Here is a 25,896-nt window from a genome sequence, read left to right as displayed (position 1 = left end):
ACCCCCCCCCCAAGGGGCTCCCAGACCACGCCACGGCGGGGAGGGCAGGGGGAGAGCATCCTGGGTCACGCCCACTTCCCCCCCACCCCGCCACCGTCCCCCCGGGTAAGGGGCATCCAGATCACTGCCCTGGATAGGGGTCTCCCAGACCACGCCACTGGGAAGCGGGGCATCCTGGGTCACGCCCCCCGGATAGAGGGCTGCCAGACTACGTCCCAGGAAAGGGGGTCTCCTCCAGAACTGGTCTGGACCCCTGGATACCGCTGCCACCACGGAAGCCCTCAGTTCTTCAGCTTGGCTGCAGTCAGCTCAAGTGCAAAGTGGGGTGGGAGGGGACTGACCGGGGCGCTGGTTCGTGCACTGGGGACCTGGCGGTGGACCCGGGCCCACAGTTGGGTCTTGGGGTGGGGGTGGGGGTGTTTTACCAGCCTGACATCTCTGTCTTTTATGGAATTGTTTGGTCCCTTCACATTTAAAGTTACTGATAGACTTGGATGCACACATGCCATTTTACTTTTGTTTTCTTTAAACATGTCTGTTTTCTGTTTCTTGTTTAAATGGGTTAAAAATGAATATTTTCTAATGCGGCATTTTAACTTAATTATTTATTCACTATTTTTTAACACATTTCCCCAGCAGTTGCTCTAGGTTTTACCATATGCATTGTAACTTAGTGGAATCGGCTGCAGATTTGTAGCCGCTTCGTTCCAGTGAGATAGTCCCTTTACCCGCGGCCTCGGGATGTTAACTTATTCCATCTCTTAGTGTTAGGAGCCCGCAGTCCCTGCTCCGATTCTGTCCATCTGTGGGCATTCCTCAGCCCAGTGCAGCCTTGCTCCCACCCTGTCCTTTGTGCTGTTGTTGCCGAATAAAGCACATTCCTTTAGGAGTTGTAGACGTGTTATTGTCTACAGCTGCTTTTTAAATCAGTTCAGAAAGGAGGTACATATGCATGTCAACAGGGTTCTGTAAGGACAATTACTTCCGTGGTGCTCTCTTTCGGTGAATTTGAATTCCCATGGGGATCACGGAACTTCCTTTAGTATTCCTTGTAAGGCGGGTCTGCCGCAACAAATTCCCTCAGTTTACCTGAAGTGCCTGTTTTGCTGTCCTTTTTGAAGGATAGCTTTGCTAGATAGAGGATTCTTGGGGGGTTTTTTTCTTTGACAACTTTAAGTATGTTTGACTATATCCATTGTTTCTGCTAAGTTAGTGGTTTATTTATAGAGCTCCCTTGTAAGTGAGGAGTCGCTTTCTTCTGTTTTCAAGATTTCCCTTGTCTTTGGCTTTCAGCATTTAAACAGTGCTGTGTCTGTTTATGGCGCTCGTTGCATTTCCCCTATTGGGAGTTCAGTTCTTTGAGATTCCTGTGTGTGTCGGTGGTTGTTTTTCAATAAATTTGGGAAGTTTCAGCCATTATTTCTCTGAATATCTTTTCTGCTCCTTTCCTTCCTGGTACTCCATTACACGTATGTTGGTGCACTTAAGTGTGTCCAGTGTTTTCTCAAAGACTTCCTTTTTCATTATTTTTTCTCTCTGTTCAGTTCTTTAGTTGTGCTTTCTCTTAGCTCTTGAACATGTTCATAATGGCCACTTTTAAGGCTTTTTCTGATAAACTCAACCCTGGTCACTCTCATGGGCTCTTCTGTTGCTGGCTTTTATTCCAGTATAGGGGTCTGCTTTCCTGTTTACTTGCATGCTCCATGATTTTTTGTTGAAACTGGACATTTCAGATAATATAGCAATTCTGGGTTCCTGTCTCCCACCCCCACCCCCATGGCTTGTCGTTGTTAGTAGGCTTTTTATTTGTTTAGTGACTGGGCAGATTATTCTATTGGACTCCTTATTTCCCCCCTCTCACCAGGCGAGGGTCTGGTCGGCCTGCCCGGGGAGCACTGGGCACGCCCACATTCACCATGGGTTGATGCTCTTCCTCTCCTCCCAGACCACACCTTGGCTGTTAAACTCCCATTAAATGCCTTTTGAGGGGCGCCTGGGTGGCTCAGATGGTTAAGCGTCTGCCTTCAGCTCAGGTCATGATCCCAGGGTCCCGGGATCGAGCCCCACATCGGGCTCCCTGCTCGGCGGGGAGTCTCCTTCTCCCTCTTCCTCTGCCTCTCCCCACTGCTCCTGCTCTCTCTCTCTCTGTCTCAAATGAATAAATAAATTTTAAAAAATGCCTTTTGATTGCTCAGTTGTTTTCAGCAATAGCCTGGGGCATAAATTGCTCTGCAAACTAATCTGTCACTGGGTGGCTTCTTTGAAGGCTGAGGCCTAGTTTCTGTAGTTGTGTTTCATACTTGTTCCGACCCCGGGAGGGCTCCTCCAGCTTTGTTTCCCTGCTTCCCACCTGCCTAAAGTTTATCTTGATTCTTGTTGTGACTGCCTTTTTTCCACATCCTCTACTGTTCTTGAGAGCCCCCTAAGGCCAGACCTTCCTCACACTCCTGCAAATGAAGTCAGTTCCGTAGGGAAGAGATTAAGAGCTCCCTGTGTTAATGTCTGCCTCTCCCTCAGGCAAAGTCTGTGAGTCGGTGCTCAGTCTAGGGACAGAGAGTGACTGGCTTCACTGCAAGACACCTCTCATCCTGAGTGCTCTCAGAGAGGCACGGTGGTGGTAGCAGCCTGAGAGCCCCTCGGCTTGCTTCTCTGGGCCTGGAGCCACCTCCACAAGCCAGGGGCGGGGATGATGGGGCCCCAGTCTTCTTAGTGCTCTGCCCAGGGTGAAGCCTCTGTCCCACAACTGGGGTCTGGGCAGAAGGAAGCCCCCTCCTTTCAACCACACTCCTCCCCCAGGACTTAGCCTCAGAACAGGTAGGATGAGGACAGAATGAGAAAGGCTGACAACCACACTCCTCCCCCAGGACTTAGCCTCAGAACAGGTAGGATGAGGACAGAATGAGAAAGGCTGACATCCAGGGGCGCCTGGGTGACACAGTCGTTAAGCCTCTGCTTTCGGCTCAGGTCATGATCCGGGGGTCCTGGGATCGAGTCCCGCATCGGGCTCCCATCCTGCTCAGCGCGGAGCCTGCTTCTCCCTCTGCCTCTGCCTGCAGCTCCCCCTGCTTGTGCTCTCTCTCTCTCTCTCAAATAAAATAAAATCTTAAAAATAATAATAAATAAAAATAATGGCAAAGAATTAAAAAAAAAAAGGCTGACATCCTGCCCCGAGTGGGGGGAAAGCCCTCTGTCAGAGCGGTAGGGCGCCCTGTGTTCTCGCCCGTGGCGGTCTAGAGTTCACATACCGCTGAGTTTTGTAAGTGGTCTTGAGTGTTTCTTCATTTGCTCTTTGCCCATAGGACCATTTCCAAAAGCCTTAAATGGTTTTCATACTTCTGCCAGTTCTGTAGGGGGTCAGCGGGGTTCCTCATGCTGTCCTGTTGGAGGTCGGTCTTGTCCTGCTCTTTTGGGAAACCACATTTTTGCCTTTGACATTCCAGTTTTTAACAGTTTTGGAAGGTGGAAGACCTCAACAATGGGAAGTTTTTCCTTTGGGGATTAAGTGGAAGCAACCAGCTCTCCAAGGCAGAAGAAACTGCTCCATCCTTGATGTGTGGGAGCAGGCACCTTGGAGTGGGTTCCACCGTGATTGAACTAAAGCCGGCATACCGCCAGATTTGCCTACAGCTCCCAAGTGGGTGACAGGTGGGACCCAGAACAAGCTCAGCTCCTGAGTGTCAGCCTAGAAACACCAAGTTTGCGTCTTCAGGGGCTGGAAAGTCGGAGATGAACACTCCCACCCGGGGAGCCAGGTGCACCCCGAGACTACAGTCCCTGCCTCAGAGATAAAGACAGAAGGCATCTAGAAGCACACTGCCTTGGAGAAGACCCAGGACAGCTGCCTCCCCTGCTCAGCCCCCTCAGAGCAGCCAAGCAGCTTCACGCAGGCAGCTCTTGGAGCTCGTATGTGGGAGAGCCGTGCGAGATGACGCAGGGCATGGAGGACTTGGAGGTCACACATCACTTGGCTGACCTCAAACAGGCTCCTCACCAGAGCCATCCTCGTCTTAAAGGGGGGAGGCTGCTCCTTTGGAAGCTGTTTAAGCACCAAGCACAGCGCCTGCTACATGAGTACTCAGTGATACTCGGTGATAGCAGCAGCTGTCCTCGGGGCCAGTTGTCCGGTCCGTCCGTCCGTCTCCTCCCCGCCGCCCCCAGCCAAGCACAGTCACACGGGAAAGTGTTGGGAGGAGGACTTGTAACAGAGAAGAGAAGAGAGTTGGTGGCCTAGGACAAACGTGGCCATTCCCTCCAGGAGGGGAGAGGGTTTCAGGAGGTGTGCTGGTGCAGGGCAGGGAGGAGGGGCATTCTGGAACCTCTTCAGGCTCTGCTCCCTGTGTGTGGCTATGACCCCACCGCTGCCAGGCTTCAGCAAACCCCGCTCTCAACACAACGTGGGCCCAGACCCAGTGCACCCACCCAGCAGGCCCTTTACCTTGTCCAGAGCTCCTTGTCCCCAGTGTGTGCACAGCTGGGAGGGTACCCTGTCCTTCCACAGGCCACTGCCTTTCCTTTGCCTTGCATTTTGAATCCTCTCCGGGAACGCTCCTGGTATCTCACAGCCTGAGTGAGCTGCCACCTCTCAGGGCTTCTGGAAACCTCTAGGGTTGCAGGCGGGGACGGGTGAGAAACCACTGTAGAGATTTCTAAGCTAGCTCGTCTCCTTTTTGACTGCTTTCCTCTTCTGTTGACATGCTGCCCTTCACCCAGCCCCGGGGCCCCCAGTTCTGGGGCCTGCTGTGATGAGAGCCTTCAGCCTCCCACCTGCATGCCCACCCATCCTCGCTCACTACTCTGTGTGACTCACTTTTATTGTCAGGTTTCAAGCTGAGCTTTAAATGTATCGTTTTCTAAGTGCATTTCTAAGTGCATTTGGTATCTACTCCAGAACGGAAAAAGGAATTAGGGGAGAAACTGGTGAAATTCCAATCAAGTCTGTAGTGTAGTGAGCAGGAAGGGCTGCACCAATGCAGACTTCGTTTTGCCAGATGCACCATGGGTTATAAGTTTTTTACTGTTTCAGTTCATTCCTTCCTTGTCATTAGAAGACTAACTTGCATTCGGAGTAAAATGGACACAGACCATTGATAAGATTAGCCAGAAGTTAACTGCTTTAAACCAATAGAATCAGGACTGTTTCCACGTATAATTTGAGGAAGGGTGGGGTGTGGGGGTGGCTTTTGTTTTTCATGTCACCTTTTATCAAGAACTTGGACACCATGTAAAAGTTAGAAAACGTTCTGAGAAAGGGTATGTGCTGCTTCTAAACACATTTGAAGTTTACTTGATATCTACTAACTCCCAGATGGAGGTTCCTAAAAATGTGTAAGGTAAAGGAGACAAACCACCCCAAGCTTCCAAGACTGTAGGAAAGAGTAGATCTGCATCTTTTACCCAAAACAGTTTTGTTTGAATTTGCACAAGGCCACAGGTGTTTTCCGGAAAGATGACGGAGACAGGTAGGAGGGACTCTCCGGCGTCGTCTTCAGGTAGGAAATCCCTGTGTCCACGCTCACGTGTCCTAAGCGCACTTTCTGACACTGTGGTCCTGGTCTAGCTCACAGGTGCAGTGCGGTCCTCCGCGCGCCTCCGAGCCCGCCGTTGCTCAGCCAGGTTGGCCTCTGCTCGGGAAGCCGGCACCGCCACGTCTGCCAGGACGGTATGTCAGGTGAGCCTTGTTACCGCAGAGACGCCGGGACTTGCCTGCTGGGTCCATTTTTGTACAAAATGTTGGCCCTGAGGTGTACCAGGAAAGAGTTGTGTTGCTTACACCCCAGGGAGAAGACCACAGTGCTGCGATCGCTTTCGGAGAGAGCTGCGCTCACCCTGCGGCGGGCATGCGTGTCTCTCCTCCGTCTCCACACGCACCTTTCCTAGTCACTCTTTTTTTTTTTTTTTTTTAAAGATTTTTATTTATTTATTTGATAGAGAGAGAGAGTACAAGTAGGCAGAGAGGCAGGCAGAGGGAGAGGGAGAAGCAGGCTTCCCGCGGAGCAGGGAGCCCGATGCGGGACTTGATCCCAGGACTCTGGGATCATGACCTGAGCCAAAGGCAGCCGCTTAACCGACTGAGCCACCCAGGCGCCCTCCTAGTCACTCTTGTAATGCCGCCTCCCACATGAGGTCGGTTGGCACGGGGCCCTGCCCCTTCACCCCTAAAGTCTTTGAGAGGAAGGTCTGCCCACATCTGCTATACAGTTGCCAAGCAGCCCTAGTGCCCAAGGTTGCTGGAAGGTTGAGCTCCCTCAGGCCGCGCTCACAGGTCTGGTTGGGACTTGGTTTGACACCAGCAGCTAACAGTTTCACTTCCGTGCGCTGCTCTAAAAACCGTGAAGTCCCTTTAACAAATAATTGCTGAGCCCCTGCTCTGTGCCGTAAAACAGATCCTGCCTTCGTGCAGCCTATGTTCTAGCAGAGATGCGTGGAAACTGGATGTTTTGTTGGCATTTTATAATCTGTCAATACCCGCTTCTGAAGTTCCCTCAGGAACTACAACGCCCCTGGGGGAACTGGCAGGGGTGGGAGCGGCGGCGGTGTGTGTCTAGATCCCTCCCAGCCTTTGGAGGCAGTGACCTAATAACCCTACCGTACAAGTGTGGAAGGAGACCTGTATTGTCTAAGGGGTGAGAAAGAGTACTAGCCTCTGGGACTGAGACGTTCTGAATTTGCTGTCTGCCCCATAATCCTAGACGTGTCTGGTTTCCCCTTACACTTTCCTCTTGACAGACCTCGTCACACAAAGCCGCCGACAGGCGAACTTCCAAGAAGTTCAAGTATGACAAAGGTCATCTGGTGAAAGCAGAATTACAGAAACTCGTCCCTAAGAGCGATAGTGCTGCTTTGCCCAAAATACCACCCGAGAGCCCTCGTAACAATGAGCCTCTGGGGTTTGCTGAAGACCACGTGCCGCCTGCAGGAAAGGGAGCTAGTGCTCCCGCTCAGCCGGAGGCCGTGGGGCCCCCCCTCGGGCCCTGCACAGCTGTGGGCAACACAGGCCCGGCAGAGACTGAAGACGGCCTGTGCCTGCCCGCCCCCGGGGCTCTTACAGGGGAGGGGCCTCATGGCAGCCGCGTGGCGCGGGGCAGCTCAGCGCTGCAGGGGGAGCAGGCCCCGAGGCCCCCGCTGCAGACAGATGACAGCGTCTTTCTGGACGAGGACAGCAACCAGCCGATGCCGGTGGGCCGGTTCTTCGGGAACGTGGAGCTCATGCAGGTAAGACGGGCGCCCCCACGCAGGCCACATGCTTGGGCAGCGCTCCCCACTCAGGGCATGGGTGTGGCACTGCCTCAGGACAGACTCATGCCCGCAAGGAGGAGACACACCGGCTACCTGGGAGCAGCACCCCCCTGTCCTGAGCAGAGGATCCTGCCAGAGCACCAGCTTCTGCTGGGAGGTCTCTGCTTCCTCGCTCGGCCCTCGGGGTGCGGGCTGGTGTGTGACTCTGGGCCTCCCCCTCAGCTGTGGGCAGGACGCAGCCGCCCCATGCTTGCTGGGCATCCTCTTCCGTCAAGTCAGCTGGGGGAGCGAGCCCTCACCTTGAGGGCTGACCGGTGCGGTGCGCTGGCCGTGCCTGAAATGTGTTTTCTTCCTCCAAGGACCTTCCACCCGCGTCTTCGTCTTGTCCTTCGATGAGCAGGCGAGAATTCAGGAAAATGCATTTCAGAGCCAAAGATGATGAAGATGATGATGACGGTGCAGAAATGTAGAGAATAAAGTACATGGTGATCTCCTTGCATATTTAATACAGTTAATAGTTTGACAGTTTAGCAAGTGACGAGATTTATATCAAGTTTATCTCCCAAGAAAATGTATTCTGAACCAGACGTTGAAACGGACCCGGGAAGGTCCTTGTGCACAGCACCAAGCCCCTGGAGCGTTGACACTCGCACCCAGAACCATCTCTGAGTCTGCGCAGCCGCTGCTCCACGCACATGGATTTTCTTGTGTCTGTGTGTCCGTGATGACGGTTTGAGTCCCCCGAGGGGCGTGGGGTTCAGTGGGAGAGACCCTTCTGAAGAAAACTCCTCCCTTAAGCCCTTTAGTTTTGATAACATGAGTTTATTTTCCATTATCAAAATCTGATCATTCTTGTGATTGAGTCAATGCCAGTTCTTAAAGAACTCTCCTTTATTTCTGTATATGAAGCTAATGTTTACCTTGAAAATTTTGCAAAATACATATGAGAAAGAAAGAAAATATATTTTGAAAATATTTTTAAAGAAATCTTTATGTTCCTAAAACTCAATTTCTTTCAAAAATGTTGCGAGCCAAGTGGAGAAAACGAATCCTTACCTGTGTTCTGTGTGTAAGGCTGGGTCACCGGGGGGGGGTGACACCCTTGAGTGCCACCCCAGAGTGGAGAGCTGAGGCTGCGCACTAGAAGGGACCCGGCACCCCCTTGTATAGGGTGTGGGGTTCCTGAGACAGCAGCGGTGCTCCGTGCAGTCCTCGCCCCGTGTGGTGACGAGGCTGTGTGCTCCTCGTGGTATAGCGAGGTACGGAGGTTGGGGTGAGGGAACACCAGGAGGGAGCCTGGCTCCCGCGTGGCCAACACAAGGAGAGATGCTGCCTGCAGTCAGGAAGACGGGGATTGAACATCTGCTCATGAGGAGCAACAGTCCCTTCTTGAGCTATGGTTGTGCCCCGCCCCCAACCCTTGTCCACGGTTTTAGTCACCCACGCTCAACCGCGAGTCGGAGGCAGATGTCCTCCCTGTGACGCGTCGTAGCCCAGCGCTGTGTCGCCTGCCCACGTCGCTCACCTCCATCTCCGCACGTAGGCAATCATCATGTCACATCCTCCCGGGGAGAAGGGTGAGTGCAGGCCAGGGAGAGCGGGAGGCCACGGTCATCTAACCTCACGGCAGTGCATTGTGATTGTTCTGTGTGACTCTTAGTTCCTTCCTGTGCCTCAGTCACACTTACACTCGATGACAGGTGCGTGTTCAGGAGAAGAGTTAGCACCTAGAGGGTTCGGGACCAGCCGCGCTTTCAGGCATCCACTGGGGGTCTTAGAAGGGACCCCCCGCCGTTAACAGACATTTCTGGCTTAGTTATAACAGCAGCTAGATTTAACCCTATGAAAATGTCCCGTGAGGCACGGAGGGTACCTTACAGGAAAGATCGTTTGGTTCACGCAAGTAGCGAAGGTCCTTCAAACGCCCACGCAAGAGATCTTCCCCCACAGCCCCTCCACTTCCGATGTGATCATCTTCCCATTAGCAGCTGTGACCTCCGCCTACTCTGAATAATTTGGTGGTTTATTGATCAACAAACTACTCTATTTAATCAGTTGAAATTACTGCTCCTAAAGGGATTTTGATGGCAGCCAGGGAAAACAACTAACTACTAGAGGTTACTGTAGAAGTAACTAGTAATCACAGCACCTGGGTTCGCGGTGACCAGGCTGCCTCAGATTCCAGGGGTCTCTGTGCCCCACGTACTGGCTTCTGGGAGAAGCATATGCCTGAAGCGAGCACACCCGCAGGAGATGTGCGGCCACATTCCCACCAAAACGCAAAGTGAAAACTGCGTGCTCCTAGGGGACCGACCCCTGCTCACGCCACGCGGAATATCTGGGGTTGGGAAGATGGTACAGTTGTGTAAGTCTGCTGGTTACTCCCAGGTGAGGGGGGACGTTAGCAGGTGTCCCCTGCGGAGCTGGCACCGATTGGCGGAGCTCACGTGCTGCAGGACAGCACAACAGAAATGTCACCCTGAGGCCCGTGCGGGGTGATGTCGGCCATACGGAAGGAAGCAGGCTCAGCCCTGGGGACAAAATGAAGTTTCAGGAAGCCTATTAAAAGAGCTGTCAACTCTCACCCACTTTAGTTGTGAGTGCTCGGTGATCTATCCTGCCTCGGTCGTCTGCCAGTGTTTAAAATGAATGCCGGCGGGCGCCTGGGTGGCTCAGTTGGTTAGGCGGCTGCCTTCGGCTCAGGTCGTGATCCTGGAGTCCCTGGATCGAGTCCCGCATCGGGCTCCCTGCTCAGCGGGGAGTCTGCTTCTCCTTCTGACTCTCCCCCCTCTCATGAGCTCTCTCTCTCTCTCATTCTGTCTCAAATAAATAAATAAAATCTTTAAAAAAAAAAAAAAGAGGAAAAGATAAAATGAATGCCGGCTCCAGGCCCCGTTACAGTGTGAATTTCTAGAAACACTCTCTAACGTGGGTCTTCACACAACGACGGGCCCGTGGTGGGTGAGCAGTGTAGGAACTAGGAGAGCCATCCTGCCGCGCGTCTTCAGCGCCCGTTGTGCAGGGGACCCTCAGACCCGCTCCTACAACTCCCAGGACTCAGGAGAAGCCACGCTACTCACGGTCCCGTTTGTCACGGGGAAAGCACACACGGGGCCAAGTGCCAGAGGAACGGCCTCCCGCGGTGTCTCCCGGGGGCGGCACAGACGCGCGCCTCATTATCCAGCCACCCGGGAAGCTCCCCCGGGCCTTACTGGGATCAGTCACACAGGCTTGGAGTGCGCACCTGGCGTTGAAACCCACCCCCACCCCCGCCTGTCCTCATCAGCCCCGGCCTTGTTCACACCCCTCACTGGCCTCCTTGGGCACTGGCCCCCCACGCCCCACCCGACTCTGCACGGCCGGCTCCCCGTCCTGGCTGCCATCAGAGGCTGACTGCCGGCCTCCCCCTCTGCAGCCTTGCTGACCAAAGAGCCTGCGGCAAGTGGAGGGCCTGCCAGTCCAAGGGACCTCATGCCCAGATGTCACGGCAGTTCTGCACCCGCAGATCACCAGACCCTACACTCCAGCTCCTAGATTTTCCCTCCCTTCCTTTGTTGAAAACAGACTGCAAACCCCTATTTTGCGAAGAGGTTGTGCTACCAACTCTAACCTGGGAGTCTGAGGGGGACATAACTGCCTGGTGACCCCCTCCCGTCTGTAACAGTCACCCAGCACCCAGGCCGAGGGCCCCGAAACAAGTAAACTCAACCGCATCGCAACCAGAAGAGCCTCACAGCTCTTGCTTGAGTCAGACTGGATTTCTGCGTCCTGCATCCCGAGGGGATGTAAGTGCCTGTCAGAAAGGTGAGCAGGAGCTCGCTCAGGAGCGGAGGGCAGTGGGGGAGGCAGCAGAAGTCCTAGCAGATCAGATCTCTGAGCCCAGCCGGGCGGGCAGCCCCTGCCCCGCTGCTGGGCTGGAGGAGGGTCCACAGGACAGCTCAGCAGACTCAGTATCGGGCCCACGTCCCGACCCCCCCACTGGTGTGCTTCCCCGCGGGGCCAGGTGAACACCACGTGCTAAGGTCCCACGTGCAGGACTGGCTCATCCTAAGACCTCTCTATTTCAGTGAAGAAAATGGAATGATTTGCATCATTTTTTAAAAATCACTGACCCTTTGTTTTTGTCCTTATTTTTATCATTCCCAGCAAACTTTGGACACGTCTACTTCTGAAAAATCTTTATTGGTTTTTACGATTATACAAAAGTAAAAATTCAACTACGATCTGTAGGACTTCAAAAAAATTTTAAAAGATTATGAAATAAGTGCTTATTTCAAAAACTTTAAGTTTTATGAAATACATGATTTGGAAAATTAGCCCTTTATAATCCAGTGCACCCCCACCGCAGCCCCAGAGTTATTGTTGTCCAGACAGCACGTTTCCTCGCAGACTGTCCCGTGTGCACTAACACACATGTGCGACACACGCACAGTTATAAAACCAGCAGGGCACACTCGGCGTGGTGAAGCCACTGACCACCTTCTGCACCTGACGCACAGCCCCCCGTTTCCGTACAGAAGCACAAAACTGCTACACAGCTTCGCATAATGTCGATGGGTAGGACTGAATCGTGACATCTGACCATTTCTGATTTACGAGAACAGCAATTTCCTGTGGTTCAGCACAAGACCACAGAGAGCCCTTCCCCTACGGACACACATGTGGAGGGTCTCCCGCTGTCCGCCATCATAAACGGTAGCGCATGTCCTTGCACGTGCTTTATGGAATACAAACATTTTACCCCAGATGGGCTGCAACTCTTGGGAGCAATCAGAAAAGCCCAGAGGATAGAGCTCTGCATTTGTCGTGGGAGTGGAGACCCAGCCGAGAGCTGACACAGACTACTCGTCCCTCCAGCCAGCGCCGCCATGTCTGGCCCGACGCCGTGTCAGTGGGGAGGCCAGCCTGCGTGCGCACAGCAGCGGGGCCTTCGGGGCAGGAGGGGCCCCTGAGCTGAGGACAGGGCCTTGTCCCTGCAGACCCACACGCGTCCTGGCCGCGCGCCAAACTGATCCCCTGGCGCTTGGGCTCTCAGAGGTGCAAAGGCCGATTCAGAAATGTAATGAGGACCTCTGAAGTGTTTCCAGGAGCCATCGATAACAGCCACTGGAATCCCGCATACCCAGGGGAGGAGGCGCGTGCGGCCCGTCACTGGCACTTGCGGGCCGGCCGCCGCCTCTTCGGCTTCGTCTGCGGTTTGTAGATCCTGCGGGGGTCACAGCTGAGCTTGTGGGTGGTTTTCTTGTGGCAGGCGATGTGGACCAACTTCAGGTTTTCCGAGGTGAAGAGCAGGCTGTAGAAATACTCCCAGGCCACTTCTCTGCCGTCTCGCTCTGCAACGGCCTCAGCCAGCGCAGGGACCACCGTGCGCTTCTTTTCTATTCTGCAAAGGAAGTGAGAGCCGGTCAGCGTGCACCCTCGCCGTCCCGCGCACCTGCCAGGACACCTACTGCGACAGCACAGGACACTCCATACGGCCTCCGCTCGGCCACTGCAGCTGAACCACGAACCGACGTGGGGGCCCACAGGAAAAGACACGAGCACAGTGGTGCACGTTTCAAAAGGAGCCACACTTGGAAACACCCCGAAGGAGCCGCGTGTCCAGGACACCTCATCTTGCTGTCGGCAGGAGGAAGACTGGGGGACAGTCCTTCTCGGGGGCATCACCGCACGCGGCCACGCCCGCCGGCCCGGCCTGGTCCAAGCAACTTGGCTTGTCTCCCGTAGGATGGCTGGGGCCGTGCACATCTTTAAGTCCTGGGAAGTACGCAGAAGGAAAGGGGTGGGGCCCGGCGTCCTCAGTCCCTCCTCAGCAGAACCCCAGAAATAAAGCCTTCCCCCTCGTCCTCCCTGGAGAGTGTCGTGGTGAGGGCTGACGTCTGTCTTTCCAACCCTAGCCTCATGCTTGTGTGCGTCCACACTGCTTTGTGTAAGCCTGTTTCACTTATAAACAAACCATTCAAAGCCCGTGTACTAATGGGGACGGAAGCTTGCGGACCGACAAGAAGGAATCAGAAGTACCACAGCTGGAGGACCAAAGCACACAGACTCGTGTCCCCACAGCACAGAAACGCTGAATAAAAGGGAAAAGAAGTACATACTTGAGATCACAAGAAAGAAGGGGGGCCCCCCTGCCAGAAACAGAGACGTCCATGCTTGATCCGCAGGGGTGAGCCACCCTCCTGCAGCCCACTAGGGCTATGGTCCAGAAAGGGGCCCAAGGGGAGAGCCGGGGAGGTGGGACGGAGACCCCACTGTAGCTGTTAGTGTGGGAAGGGAAGTGGCAGGGAGCCCCGGGCTCTGGGGAGGGAGAAAAAGCCACCCCGTCAGCTACCTTCTGCTGCATACCCAGCCCCAGAACAGAGGCTTGTGGGGGTCAGTGTGGCAGGGCTCCTGCTGACCCTGACCCACTCCTATGGCTGGGCTGGCCAGAGGGCTGACTGGGGGCCGGGCTTTCTCCCCAGGGAGCCAGGTCAGGCCCCTCCCTGGGAATGGCAGCGCCCAGAGAACAGGCCCCAGCGTGTAAGCACGTATCAGGCCTCCGCTGGTATCCAGTCTGCTGGAGCCACGTGGCCAAGGCTTATTCAGTGATGGGAGGCGTCGGGAGAACCCACACGGTGCAGGGAGCGGGAGGTATGATTCGGGGAGCACCAACAGCATGACCATTTCCACAGTCACCCAGGAAGCCAGGACCCTCAGCTCACTGTTCACAGACACACAGTCCGACCTCATGCCGCTACACGTGTGGGAGCCAAGCAAGAAATTAATACTCAGTTGTTTCAGAGCCACTGAAAGCCCTGGGTGTCCGGCAGAAACAAATGCAAAACCACTCTGTGGGGAAGGACAAGCCAGCACACACAGGACGTCCACAGAAAACAATCCTGCTGATGATGAACTCGGAATCCAGACCCAGCAACGTCACCAGGAGCACACAGCAACGGGCAAGGACTCCCGAGAAAGACCCGGGCTACAGCCTCTGAGGCAGACCACCAAGAGCTAGGGAGGGCTCCCTGAGACCTCTTCCGACGCCAACCGTAAAGTCCAGGGCTCCCCGAGAACACCCACAGGTTTGAGAGTTTGCTCAACAGGCTCAGACGCCCCTGGACACTGTTATACTCACAGCTGTGGTTTATAATCATGAGAGGATGCAAATTAAAATCAGCCAAGGGAAGGGACTCACAGGTTAGAGTCCAGGAAAGTTCCAGATGCGGAGCTCCCGCCGCCCTCTCCCTACGGAGGGCACAGACCCCCTTCGGCAGCGGTGGTGAGCACACGCGTGGGGTGGTGCCAGGCAGGGAAGCTTCCCCAGGCCTCGGTGTCCAGTCTTTGTCGGGACTCGGACACGTGGGCATGGCTGGCCACCCGATGAGGAGCCTCATCTCCGGCCCCCACGGGACCCACAGCCCCCACCACAATCACACTGCTAGACCACGCAGCGAACCACGGCCCGCAGGGGAGCAAGGACCCTCACAGGCAGGACACTCCAAGGGCTTCAAGGTGACCTCCCAGGGGCCAGGGGCCGAGGCCACACCTCTCTTTGGACACAGCTCAATTCCTTACAGCCATAAAACAAATGTGCTTAAAATGAATAAAGTGATTTAAAACAGAAATAATAATGAAAAAGGCTGGCTTGGTCAGAAGGGCATGCGACTCTTGGTCTTGGGGTTGTGAGTTCAACCCCCGTGCTGGGTGTAGAGATTACTTAAAAATAAAATCTTTAAAAAAATAAAAAATAAAATAAAAATAAATAAAAAATATAATGAAAACAGACTGGTATGGAAAGGCTTGTTTTACAAAGAACCCAGAAGCACTTCCAGGAAGGAAATACGGACGCGGTGGACAGACAGGAGGCGCCCCAGCTGCAGAGGGAACAAGTGAATGAACAACAGGCAAGCGTCCGAGGCGGCCCGGGCGCGTCGCAGACACCACGCTCTGGGGCCGCAAGCAACAGACGTAATTTCCCCGAGTTCAGGGGCTGGGGGACTGGGGGGGCCGGCCAAGGCGAGCTGAGAGTCCCTGGCTCAGAGAGGCGGCCTCTTTCCTCACGGGACAGTCCGGCAGGTCAGGCCTGCCCTCGCCACAGCCGCCCTGGGGACCCATCCCCAGACACAGTCACGCTGGCCATCAGGGCTTCGACGTACGAATGTGGGGCCACAGCTCAGCCCGTGGCCAGACATGGCCGGATGTGGCCAGGAACACCGCAGCAGAGCTGGAGTCTGAGCCGATGCAGCCTGGGGGAGCCAGGACGAGAAGGCCCAGCATGCAGCTGTGGAGAGTTCCAGAAGAGCCGGACAGGAAGAAGCCGAGAAGTCGTGACTAATAAATGCTCAGGAGTCTTCCAAAATCCAGGAGGAAGTTGTCTCAGAACAAGGAAGACAAGTCCCGGTCAGAACGTGAAGGAGAGATCTGCACCCACACACGCTCCATGTTCCAGGAGAAAGCCGCTCGAGAGCTGCCACTGAAGAGGCAGAAAGCAGCCGACGCCCGGAGACCCCGCTGTCCCGCCTTCCAGGTTCTGAAGGGGGGACCCCTGACGCCCCAAACAAGCACGCAAGAGTCCAGGCTACAGGGACGTCTTCCAAGACGAAGAGCACAGAGCGCCCACAGACCCGCACGGAAGCCACGCGTCTGAAATCAGAAAGGAGGCCGGAGGTCAGACGCGCAGAAAAGCCGGCCGGGCTGCTGGAAGGTGTTAGTGCCATATTTACAGAGAGAAACTACGACCGAAGCCACCAGTGCTCCCGCTTCTGCTGCCTCGTCTGCACTCCGCTCCAGGCTGGCCTGTCCCGCCCTTTAAAGCTGGGACCGACCCCTCGATCCATGTCCCCACGCCCCAGTGAGTCACGGAAAGTAGCAGACAATGAGCTGGAGAGCCAGGGGTCATCTTGGGGTGCTCAGTGCCCGTCAGAAGGGGTGAGACCCTGCGCCCTCCCTAGAGGGGAGCTCACCCCGCGGCTCAGGCACCAGGACAGTCCTAGTCCCCTGGAGGTGCGCCCCCCTCCCCGGCACCCGGGTAATGGCCAGCGGGGCCCGAGAATCTGCCTTCCTGACCAGGCCCCAGATGCTGATGCAGCTGCCAGCCCACAGACCACACCTACATGGCCCAGAACCAGAGACCATGCTCACCCCAGGCTGTCCTATAAACGGTGGAAACTTAGACCAGACACGCCTACCGGTACGGAAATGCAGGTTCCCGTGACATTCTATTCACAGAGTGAAGCGCTCACAAATGTCCCAAAGCTCATCCCCGTAAGCATAATGTAGGATGGAAAAGCACCATGCGGCATCACCACGTGTGACCCCATTAGGTCCGTTCTCAAACTCAGACCTCCAGGGGAAAGGCCTGGAGCCTGATACCTATCAGAAGGAAACGCACAAACCTCAGAACAGTTCCTGGGGGCGGAAGGGAATGGATCCAGAAGGGGTGGGACGGCAGCCTCGACTGTCCCCATAACGTCCTGTATGCGCTCAGTACCATCTGATCCCCAAAAGCGGTATGGCCACTTGAAGGGCATTGGAAGATCTCTGTCTTCATAAAGCAGAGACAAGGACGTCATTATATCCCAAGAAAGCATCTCCGTTAAGATAACACAATTTTATTTCTGCCGTTTCTTAAAATGAGCTCGTACACATAGAAAAACAATCCTGCTGGCCTTCACTCATTCGGGTGAAAGTAGGAAATGCCCTACATACTGAATCAGAGCTCCCTCTCTGAGCTCATCCTGGTTCAGGCAGGAGACCCCCCACCCCCACCCCACTGAGTGCGCCCACTGGGCCCCACAGATGGGAGCTGGACGGGATAGAGGGGGCATGCGCTAGGTCGCATGGATGTGGATGGGGCTCTGGACCGGCTCCTGTCAGAGCCTGCCACGGTGAAGGACACCTAATCACACAGGTTAGGAGCGTGCATCTGGCACCCCACCTACCCTACACACTCAGGATGAGCTCAGCACAGGAAACACAAGGCAGCCGGCCAGCCACGGATGCCACGGCACGTACAGGCCCCAGCAGCTGCTCTTCGGGTCCGCGAACTTAGCTCTCAACAACAAACAGCCCTGACCTCCCCGGAACCCGTACTCACATGTGGTCCAGGTTCCACGTGCTGAAGAGGACCCGGCTCTCCCTGTTACCGTAGGGATTGATGGAGTGTTTGGATGCACAGGTGTCCATGTCAAAAGGACCCTAGGTCAAAAGAGAACAAGGTCCACCAAGTGAGCCCAGCTCTTACCCACTGGTCTTACGTCAAGTTAGATGAGCTGAGAAGAAGGTCCCACCCGGTAGGGGATTCAGTCTGTTTGGGCCTATTAGGAATTCTGTCTTTGGAATGGTACCCCCTTTTCCCTCGTGACCCCCAGTATGATACTCCACATTGGCCGTGGGGACAAGCTAGCTCCTGCTATTGTTAGGAAAGCCAGCTTCCCGACCGTGCGCCTCCTGGGTCTCCACACCCCGACAGACCCACTGTGTCCAGCCCTCCCCATATGCCTGCGAGCACACGCCATCACCCGCCCTCGTGGGGAATGAAGGCCCACGGCCAGCGCCCACATGCTGACTGCTCCCTATCTGCTCCTCGTGCCTTCCCGGTATTTCCCCACAACCCCAACGCAGAGGCTGGGCATCAGAGACGTCAAATAGTCTGGACTGCCCGGCTTTGGTTTTCCTGTGGTCAGCGATCCTGGCCATGTCGCACCTTCAGTCACTCCTTTCACAGATGTCTGCTGAGCACACGCCACGTGCCGTGACCCCATCCACCGTCCTGTGTTCCAGACACCCCCAAGGCTCGCAGCTCCCCAACAGAGCCCACTGCCCCCACTTCCCCACCCTCGTGCCCTTGCGGGGTCACTTGTCCACTCCCACCGCACTGTTCTAGGGCGTCACCTCTTCCCTGAAGCCCCTGGCTCACCCCACCCAGGACTAGCCTGTCCCCCGAGGGCCTGCACAGCCTCCCAGCTCCAGGCCCACTGCCCTCACTTGCTTACAGGCCTCGGGCCTCAAGCCTCCCGATGATGTCAGGCTGAAATCTTTTGTCTTTGCTCCTCCTCCGTGAAACACCTGGGCTCAGGCGACGCGTGAGGTCACTCAGAGGCTAACGTGCAGTTGGTTGGGAAGGAGCAGTGTTCTGCTGGTCAGGGCCCATCACCCACGGAAGGAACTGCCCAGGCAAAAGCACTGGGAGCCCGTCCGTGGGAGGGAGGCTGCGCTGGCCTCCAGGGTCTGTACCTTCAGGCTACCAGTGGGGGGAGGAGATTTTACTGGAAATGCAAAGGGGCCCAGGTACTCGCCGGAGCCCAGGAGGCCAGGAAGGAGGCGTGGGCAGCAGAACGGCCCCTGCCCATCCTTGCAAAGGCCACCAGCTCCAAGCCCCGTGACTCATGACCCTAGTTGGTAGCCCGTTGGACAGTGATGCCTCTGTAATTTCTCCGAGTGCCCGGGAGGAGGTCCAGAACGCTGCTTCTGCCCGCTGCGACCCCGCCAGGTCACATCTGGCCACAAATCCTGAAATCTGAGCTGCCATCCAGAAAGCTTCCCCGGGGGGCCACGTTTCAGCAGCTGTGACACTGTCCTTCTCTTACCTGCCCATCCCCCTCCTCCCAAGGGGAGCGAAGGGGAGGCCTCCACTCCCGGGACAACCGCGCACTCCCACCACATCAGCGGTTCTCAGAGGAGGGCCCAGACCAGCAGCGCCACCAGGGACGCTGTCAGAAGGGCTGCTGAACCAGCAGCTGGGGGCCGGGAAGCGGGGCGTCTTGTATCGACCGTCGGGCGGGGAAGGGGGTTCCAATTCCACTGCAGTCGGAGAACCACGGGCTGAGCTGACCCTTCCCTCACGCCGATGCCCGGAGGGAAGCCACGGGAGGGCTGGCTCAGCAGCCGCCTGGGTGGCCCCAGGACCCATGGCGCACCTGGCAGCAGAACCAGCCCTCGGACGTGCAGAGCCGGCCGCCTGCCTCGGCGCCTCTGTCGAAGTAGCTGCCGTTGTATTGCGCCGCCCTGAGCTCCCGGCACATGACGTCCACGATGCGGGAATACTCCTCCTGAGCCTCCACACCGACCACGGAGGCGTAAGAGTTCACCTGGAAGAAACCAAGGGCCACGGCTGAACGCTGGCGCACCATGTCCCAAAACCCAGAGTCGGGCGGGCTCCACGGCCTCCGCGCCTCTGCCCGCACGCCCCGCGCTCCGACCTCTCTCAGGTAGCTCCGGATCCGGCTCTCGCAGCTGTACCTCAGGTACCCAGACTTACTCCTGAATCGAGACTCCAAACCTGCCAGGAACAGACAAGGGCCCTGTGGCGTCCGTGGCCACAGGCTGGGCGCACCGCTGGCCTCACCTGAGAAGCGTGCGGTGTCCTGCTCGCAGGCTCCGGTTCTCTCTGCCTGGAGAGGGTCCCCGGGCCCCCCACGTGGGCATCTAGAGGCCACCAAGGGCCTCTGCTCCTGCCCCCCAGCCCCCTCGTCCACGGAGCTGCTCCGACTGGCTTAAAGGCCGACCCCGAACTGGACGCACCACGTGTCCGTGGCCAGGTGACGGACAAGCAAACGTGGTCCAGCCATGCAGGAGAATGTGAGTCAGCCTGAAGAAGGAAGGAGGCTGTGACACACGGGACGACACACGTGGCCCGCGAGGGCACGGTGCTGAGTGAAACCGGCCAGGCTCGGGACACACCCTGTGTGATCGCGAGTGAGGGCCTATGGGAGTCAGATCAGAGACTGGGTGAGCAAGCGCGGGCTCCAGGGGCCGCGGAGTGGACGTGGGGGCTGGTGTCTAACAGGCCATGGTTTCAGTTGAGGAACGTGAGAAAGTTCTGGAGATGGATGGCGGTGACGGCTGCACGCCAAGGCAAACGTGCTCAACCCCATTAAACTATGCACTTACACTGGTTAAAATGGAAAATTTTATGTTACGTCCACTTTTCCCCAGTTCAGAAATAAAAAGGCCAGCCCCAGGGCTGCGAGAGCAGAGGAGCCAGGCAAGGCCCCGGCCCGGGAACTGCAGGGGGCCTGGGCCCCCCCCTGCAAGGCCGGCTCTGAGCCAGCCCTCCCACCCCCAGCTCCCCAGCTACCTTCGAACCACGGCGGGTCCTCGGCCCTGGTCTCGGCCGCGATGTTCTCGCTGACGGTGTGCAGGAGGTCGGCCAGCAGCTTCTGCCGCAGCGGGGCCTGCTCGTCGGAGAGCAGCTGCTGGGCGGCCTGGATGAGCCCCGCGTGCGGCTTGTGGAACACGCTGAGGAGGCGACTGATGTCACTCACATCTGCCACCAGAAGGGGGACCAACAGAAAAGCGAGCAGTCCTTGAGAGCCGCCGCGGGAAGACATGGAGCTGCCGGCCGTGAGAACGGGCTCTCGCACGTCCAGCACCTCCTCGCTTCTGGAACTGCCCAACCTCAGGGATGCCCTGGGCCCCAGGCCTTGCCCAGACACCAGCGAGCCGTTCCCCTGGGCCTGCGCCCGGGTACCCGCCCCACAAGTGATGCGGGGTCGGATGTGGAGGGGACAGCACCCAAGCAAGTGGCTGCCCTTCTCATCCCCAAACGAAATCTCCCACATCCTTGGGCTTCCTTCTAGACCTCCCTCTGGGTCTCCCCCCGACGGTGCTGCCCCCCTGGAAGCCTCCGCACACACCCCTGCTCATGGCCGAGCAAGCACTGAGGACCCAGCAGACTCAGAGTCTACCAAGACCCTTCGTGACGCCTCAGCCATAAATGGCTATGTGCACAAAGAACGATGCCCCACGCCCCAGCGGGGTCGCTCCAGGGACGAGGCACACTTTGTTCACCCGTTCGTCTCTCAGGGGACACTATTTGGGGTTCCACCTTTTGGCCATGATGAATAAAGCTTCTCTAAGTAATCATGTGCAAGTCTTCGTGTGGACGTGTGCTTTTGTTTCTCTGGGGTGTGCACTAGGCGTGGGACTGCGGGGTCACAGCTGATGCTGTTGACTCATGGGGGGGCCACCAGCCTGTCCCCATGGCAGCTGCATGCTTCGCACCCTCCAGCAATGGGCAAGCGTTCCGGTTCCTCCACGTGCTGCTCACCAGCATGTAACTAGCCCAGCGGGTGTGAGGGGACGCCTCACTGTGGGTGTGATTTGCATTTCCCGGATGACGAATGATATCATCTTTCCATCTTGTTTGCCATCTGAATATCTTCCCTGCAGAAATGTCTATTCAGACCCTCTGCCCATTTTTAAATTGGGTTGTCTTTCACTGTTGGGTTGTAAGAGTTCCTTATTAACTGTGGATACAAGTCCCTTACCAGACACACAATTTGCGAATTCTTTCGTCCATCCTGTGGGTTGTCTGTTCACCTTGATGCTGTCACAAAAGTCTTACATTCTGCAGTCAAATGTATCTATCTTTTTTCTCTGGTTGTTCACGTTTTTGGTATCATATATAAGAATCCTTAGTCAAATTCAGGGTCATGAAGATTGACTGCCCTGTTTTCTTCCGAGGGTTTTAGATTTTTAGCTCTTGCATTTAGGTCACTTACCGCATTTTGAGTTGATTTTTGTATATGGTGCCAGGTGAGGGCCCGACCCACTCTTCGGCATGTGGATGTCCCGTTGTCCCAGCACCATTTATTAAAGAGATTATTCTTTCCCCCACTGGATGGTCTTAGCGCTCTTGTCACCATCAGCTGATCACAGACACATCAGTTCATCTCTGGACTATCTTCTAGTTCAATGTCTTGACTACTGTTGCTTTGTAGTAAGTTTTTAAATTAGGAAGTGTGAATGCTCCTCCTATGTTCTTTCTCAAGATTGTTTTGGCTATTTTGGGTCCCTTGAAATTACATAGGAATCAGGGTTTAGAATCAGCTTGTCGGTTTCTGCAAAGGAACCAACTGGAATTCCAATAGGGACTGGGATGATCTGCAGATCAATTTGAGGAGTATGGACATCTTAACAGTGTTAAACCTTCTGACCCATAAACACAGTGTATTTTCCCATGCATTTAAATCCTTATTTTCTTGGAACAACATTTTATACTCTTCAGATTATAAGTTTTGCACTTCTTTTGTTACAGTTATTCCTAAGTGTTTTATTCTTTTTGATTCTACTGTAAATATAACTGTTCCCTTAATTTCATTTTAGGTTATTCATTGCAAGTATACAGAAACAAAGTTGAGTTTTGTGTATCGATCCTGTATCCTGCAGTGCTGATGAACTCACTGATCAGTCTAAGAGTTTTTTTTAGTGGATTCCTTAGAATATTCTATACACAAGATCACAGTGTCTACGAATAGTGACACTTTTACTTCTTCCTTTCCAATCTGGATGCCTTTATTCTTCTTGACTAACTGCCCCGTGTAAAACCTCCAGGACAACGTTAAAGAGAAGTGACAAGAGTGGACATCCTTGTCGTTAAAAATTAAACACACACTTACGATACGACCCAGCAACTGTACTCCTGACATTTATTCCAAAGAAATGCAAACTTATGTCCGCACAGAAACCTGTACCTGACCGGCCGTGTGGGCTTTATACGTAACAGCCCCACACTGGAAACCAAAACATCTCTCAGTAGGTGAATGGGTAAACAAACCGTGGCACAGCCACGTCACGGAATGCCACTCAGTGATAAAAAGGAACAGACTACCGGTACACACACCACGTAGATGGCTCTCAGGGGCGTACTGCTGAGTGAGAACAGCCCATACACTGTGCGAGTCCATTTCCCTCATGGTCTCGAGATGACGTTACAGAGACGGAAAACACATCAGTGGTTGCCAAGGATGAGGGACAGCGGGGCTGCGAGGGGAAGGCATGGTTATAAAGGGGCAGCGTGCGGCAGAACTTTGTGGTGGGGGTGGGACGCTTCTGTACTTTGACTGCGCACACACAAGCCCACGCAGTGATAAAACGACACAGAACACATGCCCTGCACCAAGGTCAGCCTCCTGGTTTGGATGCTGCACTATGACTATGTCAACTGCACCCTTTAGGGTTCACTATCTTTGTAACTTCCTACGAATCTATCACTATTTCAAAATAAACAATTTAAATTTTTTTTAAAAGAAGTTTACCAAGTAAAAGGACTAGTGGTCTCAGTGGAGAGAGGGGGATAAAGTGCCAGAGAAAGACAGACATAAAGAAAGAGGGAGGGGGAGATAGGAAGAGAGGGAAGAAAGAGAGGGAAGAAGAGAGAGATAGAGGGAGGGACGGAGGGAGACAAGGAGGGGGTAGGTGGGAGTGGGGAGGACAGCAACCCAGCCTGGTCTGCTCTCAACTACACCATGAAATGGGAAGGAGAAGGAACAGCCAAAGATTCTCAGAACCACAACCCTGTCCTGCCCAGTCCCCACCTCCTGCAAGAGGCCATCCCAGGTGGCATCACGGTGACTCTGCTTTCTGGCTGCCTCCTCTAGAAGGACAAGGCCCCACAGAGAAAGAGCACTTGCGACCTCGGAACACGCACTAGACATGTGACCCCTCACTGCTGACAGCAGAGTCCCAACCGCAAGGCAAAGCCACACGCACACTACTCTAGGGCGTCCTTCTGGCCCTCAGGCTGAAGAGGTGGATATCTCCATCCTCCGGGCTCCCACTTCCTTCCCCAGGCGACAGAAGCATCTCCTGAAATGTAAGCCACTTTGCATAAGAGCCACACAACCCTCCTAGGAGGAAAGCACACACGCTTTGCCACTGGCCTACGGCTGCAGTGTGGAACCTGTCGTCCAGCTGGTGCTGAAATACAGACACCCCTAAGGAACCACCTCTGGAAATAATTGCTCTGATAAGGCCCCCAACGCGATAGCACGCCAGCAAGCACCAACACAGAACAGACACTGAGCACAGCTCCAGCCACCCTCGGAGCCACACGGAAAGGCGTCCCTCCCGCTGGCTCTGCCTCGCCCACAAACCCGTGCAGGCCCCAACCCCCCCAACCCCTCCCTTCTGCCCTCGGGAGTTACTAGGACAATGAACAGAAAATTTAAATAACTTAGAAAAGAAGAAAAGACACCTTAAACACCCAGCTGGACCACTGGGGTCCTGGGCAAGAGGAGGGGCAGCTCACCCTGATGCTGGGGGCTTCCCCCTTTGGAGTTCTGGGCAGGAAGACCCTCCCCTTCCCCCCTTCCCAGGCTGGTGTCCATGGCAGGCCCCCAGCACCTCCAAAGCCAGTCTGGCTTCCCCGCCAAGCTCCCACGTCCCCGCCACTTACAGCCTTGCCAGGTCTGGCCCGAGGTGAGAAGCAGCAGCTCCGAGTTGTCAGGGACACCCCAGAAGTAATCTCCGGTCAGCTCCGTGCCATCCTCATAGAGGCACAGGCGGGAGCCGGTGACAGGGAGCTGCGGAGAGGGAGGGCAGGGCAGGATGCTTCTGTGTTGGGTCTCAGGCAGGCCCACCCTGGGAGCAGTAACCTGAGGCCTTTCCGTCTGCGGTCCTCACAAACGTTTTAAAGAATCAAGAGCGGGATGCTGTCCACATTCTACAGGTGGACGAACACCTGAGACAGTGCTGGGGTCTCAAGTACCCACGTGTCGAAACAGACACCTCCTGCAGGTCGTTCTAAAATACAAGTCGTGTAAAAATGTAGACACAGCGGGACGACTTTGCAGAATTCACCACACAGACCTTTTCGACAGGAGCTCCTGAAGGGCTCTGAAAATCCCAGCCTGTTGCAGAAAAGACGGCTGACTGCTTCCGCTAAGCCCATAAACACATCCCCATCAAGAGCGCACATCACCTGACTGGTGTGGAGACACACCCACTCAGCGCACTCTGCATCCTAGGCGATGACTTATTAAGGAGAACATCTTACTGAAAAGGACTCACGGCCTCTGGCTGACAAGGCGTCACCGGCCCGCGGTACCACTAGTCCGATAACACTTGCTGGACTCTGATCAGCTTTATGAACGTTGATGGCAATTCCGTGCGCACCTGCACCCACACATACACACACCCACAACCCAGGCTGCTCCAAGTCCAAGTCCAGCCAAGAAAACAAATGCGTAAGAATCCAGTAGGAACGAAAAGGAATGAGATCTTGCCATTTGCAACGACGTGGATGGAACTGGAGGGTATTATGTTGAGCGAAATAAGTCAATCAGAGAAAGACATGTATCATATGATCTCACTGATATGAGGAATTCTTAATTGCAGGAAACAAACTGAGGGTTGCTGGAGTGGGGTGTGGGGTGGGAGGGATGGGGTGACTGGGTGATAGACACAAAGTCCCGCTGAATGGGGCTCAGTAACTAGAGGAGGAAGTTAGAGGCGGCGCCCGGTCCCCGGACCCTGGCCACGGGCAGCTGCACGTGGAGGCACCCGGTACTCCCACTCCCACCCCGCGCCAGGCACCTGAAAGTGGCGGCACCCCTTCTGCAGCACCTCGGGGCAGCTCCACCCCGCCACCCCAAACTTCCTCTGGCTGTGCAGAGCCCGCAGCCTGAACGTCTTGGGCTTCCGGAACACCGCAGACATCCTGAGGGCCTCCGACCCCGCCGGCGGCACGTGCTTGGCGGACCGCTCAGGCGGGTCCTCGCCCAGGCCGCAGAGATCAGCTGAGCGGCGAGGGTCCTGCGCCTTGTGGGCTCTGCTGCGGGACCAAAGTCGCGCGGAGTGCCCCGGAAACTCCATTACCCAGAAGGCCCGGGGAAGCGGAGGCGCGGCGCCGCCTTGTGCGCAGGCGCCGTCCCCCAGAGACTCCATTACCCA

General features: G+C 55.4%; 2 protein-coding genes across 6 annotated transcripts in view; one reads left to right on the top strand and one right to left on the bottom strand.

Moving 5' to 3' along the window:
• C4H1orf174 (chromosome 4 C1orf174 homolog) overlaps window positions 1-8,219 on the top strand; it is a 9,142-nt gene extending 923 nt beyond the window's left edge. The window contains exons 2-4 of one of the 2 annotated variants that reach the window (XM_021683381.1): window positions 5,558-5,659; window positions 6,727-7,212; window positions 7,596-8,219. In XM_021683381.1, coding sequence (XP_021539056.1) covers window positions 5,558-5,659; window positions 6,727-7,212; window positions 7,596-7,706 — 699 coding nt within the window. In that variant the 3' untranslated portion in view covers window positions 7,707-8,219. Of the gene's footprint in view, window positions 1-5,557; window positions 5,669-6,726; window positions 7,213-7,595 lie in introns of both variants that reach the window. The other variant, XM_021683380.1, reaches the window with a different exon arrangement.
• Window positions 8,220-12,306: 4,087 nt separating this feature from the next.
• DFFB (DNA fragmentation factor subunit beta) lies at window positions 12,307-25,820 on the bottom strand. 4 transcript variants are annotated; one of them, XM_044913853.1, is made up of 8 exons: window positions 25,540-25,820; window positions 24,386-24,527; window positions 22,370-22,402; window positions 20,300-20,515; window positions 19,422-19,501; window positions 19,140-19,310; window positions 17,318-17,418; window positions 12,307-12,619 (listed from the first exon to the last, which is right to left on the bottom strand). In XM_044913853.1, the coding sequence occupies exons 1-8, from the start codon at window positions 25,816-25,818 to the stop codon at window positions 12,385-12,387; spliced, it is 1,257 nt and encodes a 418-aa protein (XP_044769788.1). In that variant the 5' UTR covers window positions 25,819-25,820; the 3' UTR covers window positions 12,307-12,384. The 4 variants fall into 4 exon arrangements, 2 of the variants coding, with proteins under 2 accessions (XP_044769788.1, XP_021539054.1); XM_021683379.1 differs by lacking the exon at window positions 22,370-22,402 and having other exon boundaries at window positions 20,300-20,488; window positions 24,401-24,527; XR_006539884.1 differs by lacking the exons at window positions 12,307-12,619; window positions 19,140-19,310; window positions 19,422-19,501; ... (2 more) ...; window positions 24,386-24,527; window positions 25,540-25,820 and adding an exon at window positions 16,704-16,761 and having other exon boundaries at window positions 17,318-17,478.
• Window positions 25,821-25,896: the final 76 nt, after the last annotated feature.

The sequence above is a fragment of the Neomonachus schauinslandi genome, chromosome 4 (genome assembly GCF_002201575.2).
Source record: "Neomonachus schauinslandi chromosome 4, ASM220157v2, whole genome shotgun sequence".
Taxonomy (NCBI): domain Eukaryota; kingdom Metazoa; phylum Chordata; class Mammalia; order Carnivora; family Phocidae; genus Neomonachus; species Neomonachus schauinslandi.
Note: the sequence above shows the minus strand (reverse complement) of the source record. Positions and strands in the feature narration are given on the sequence as shown.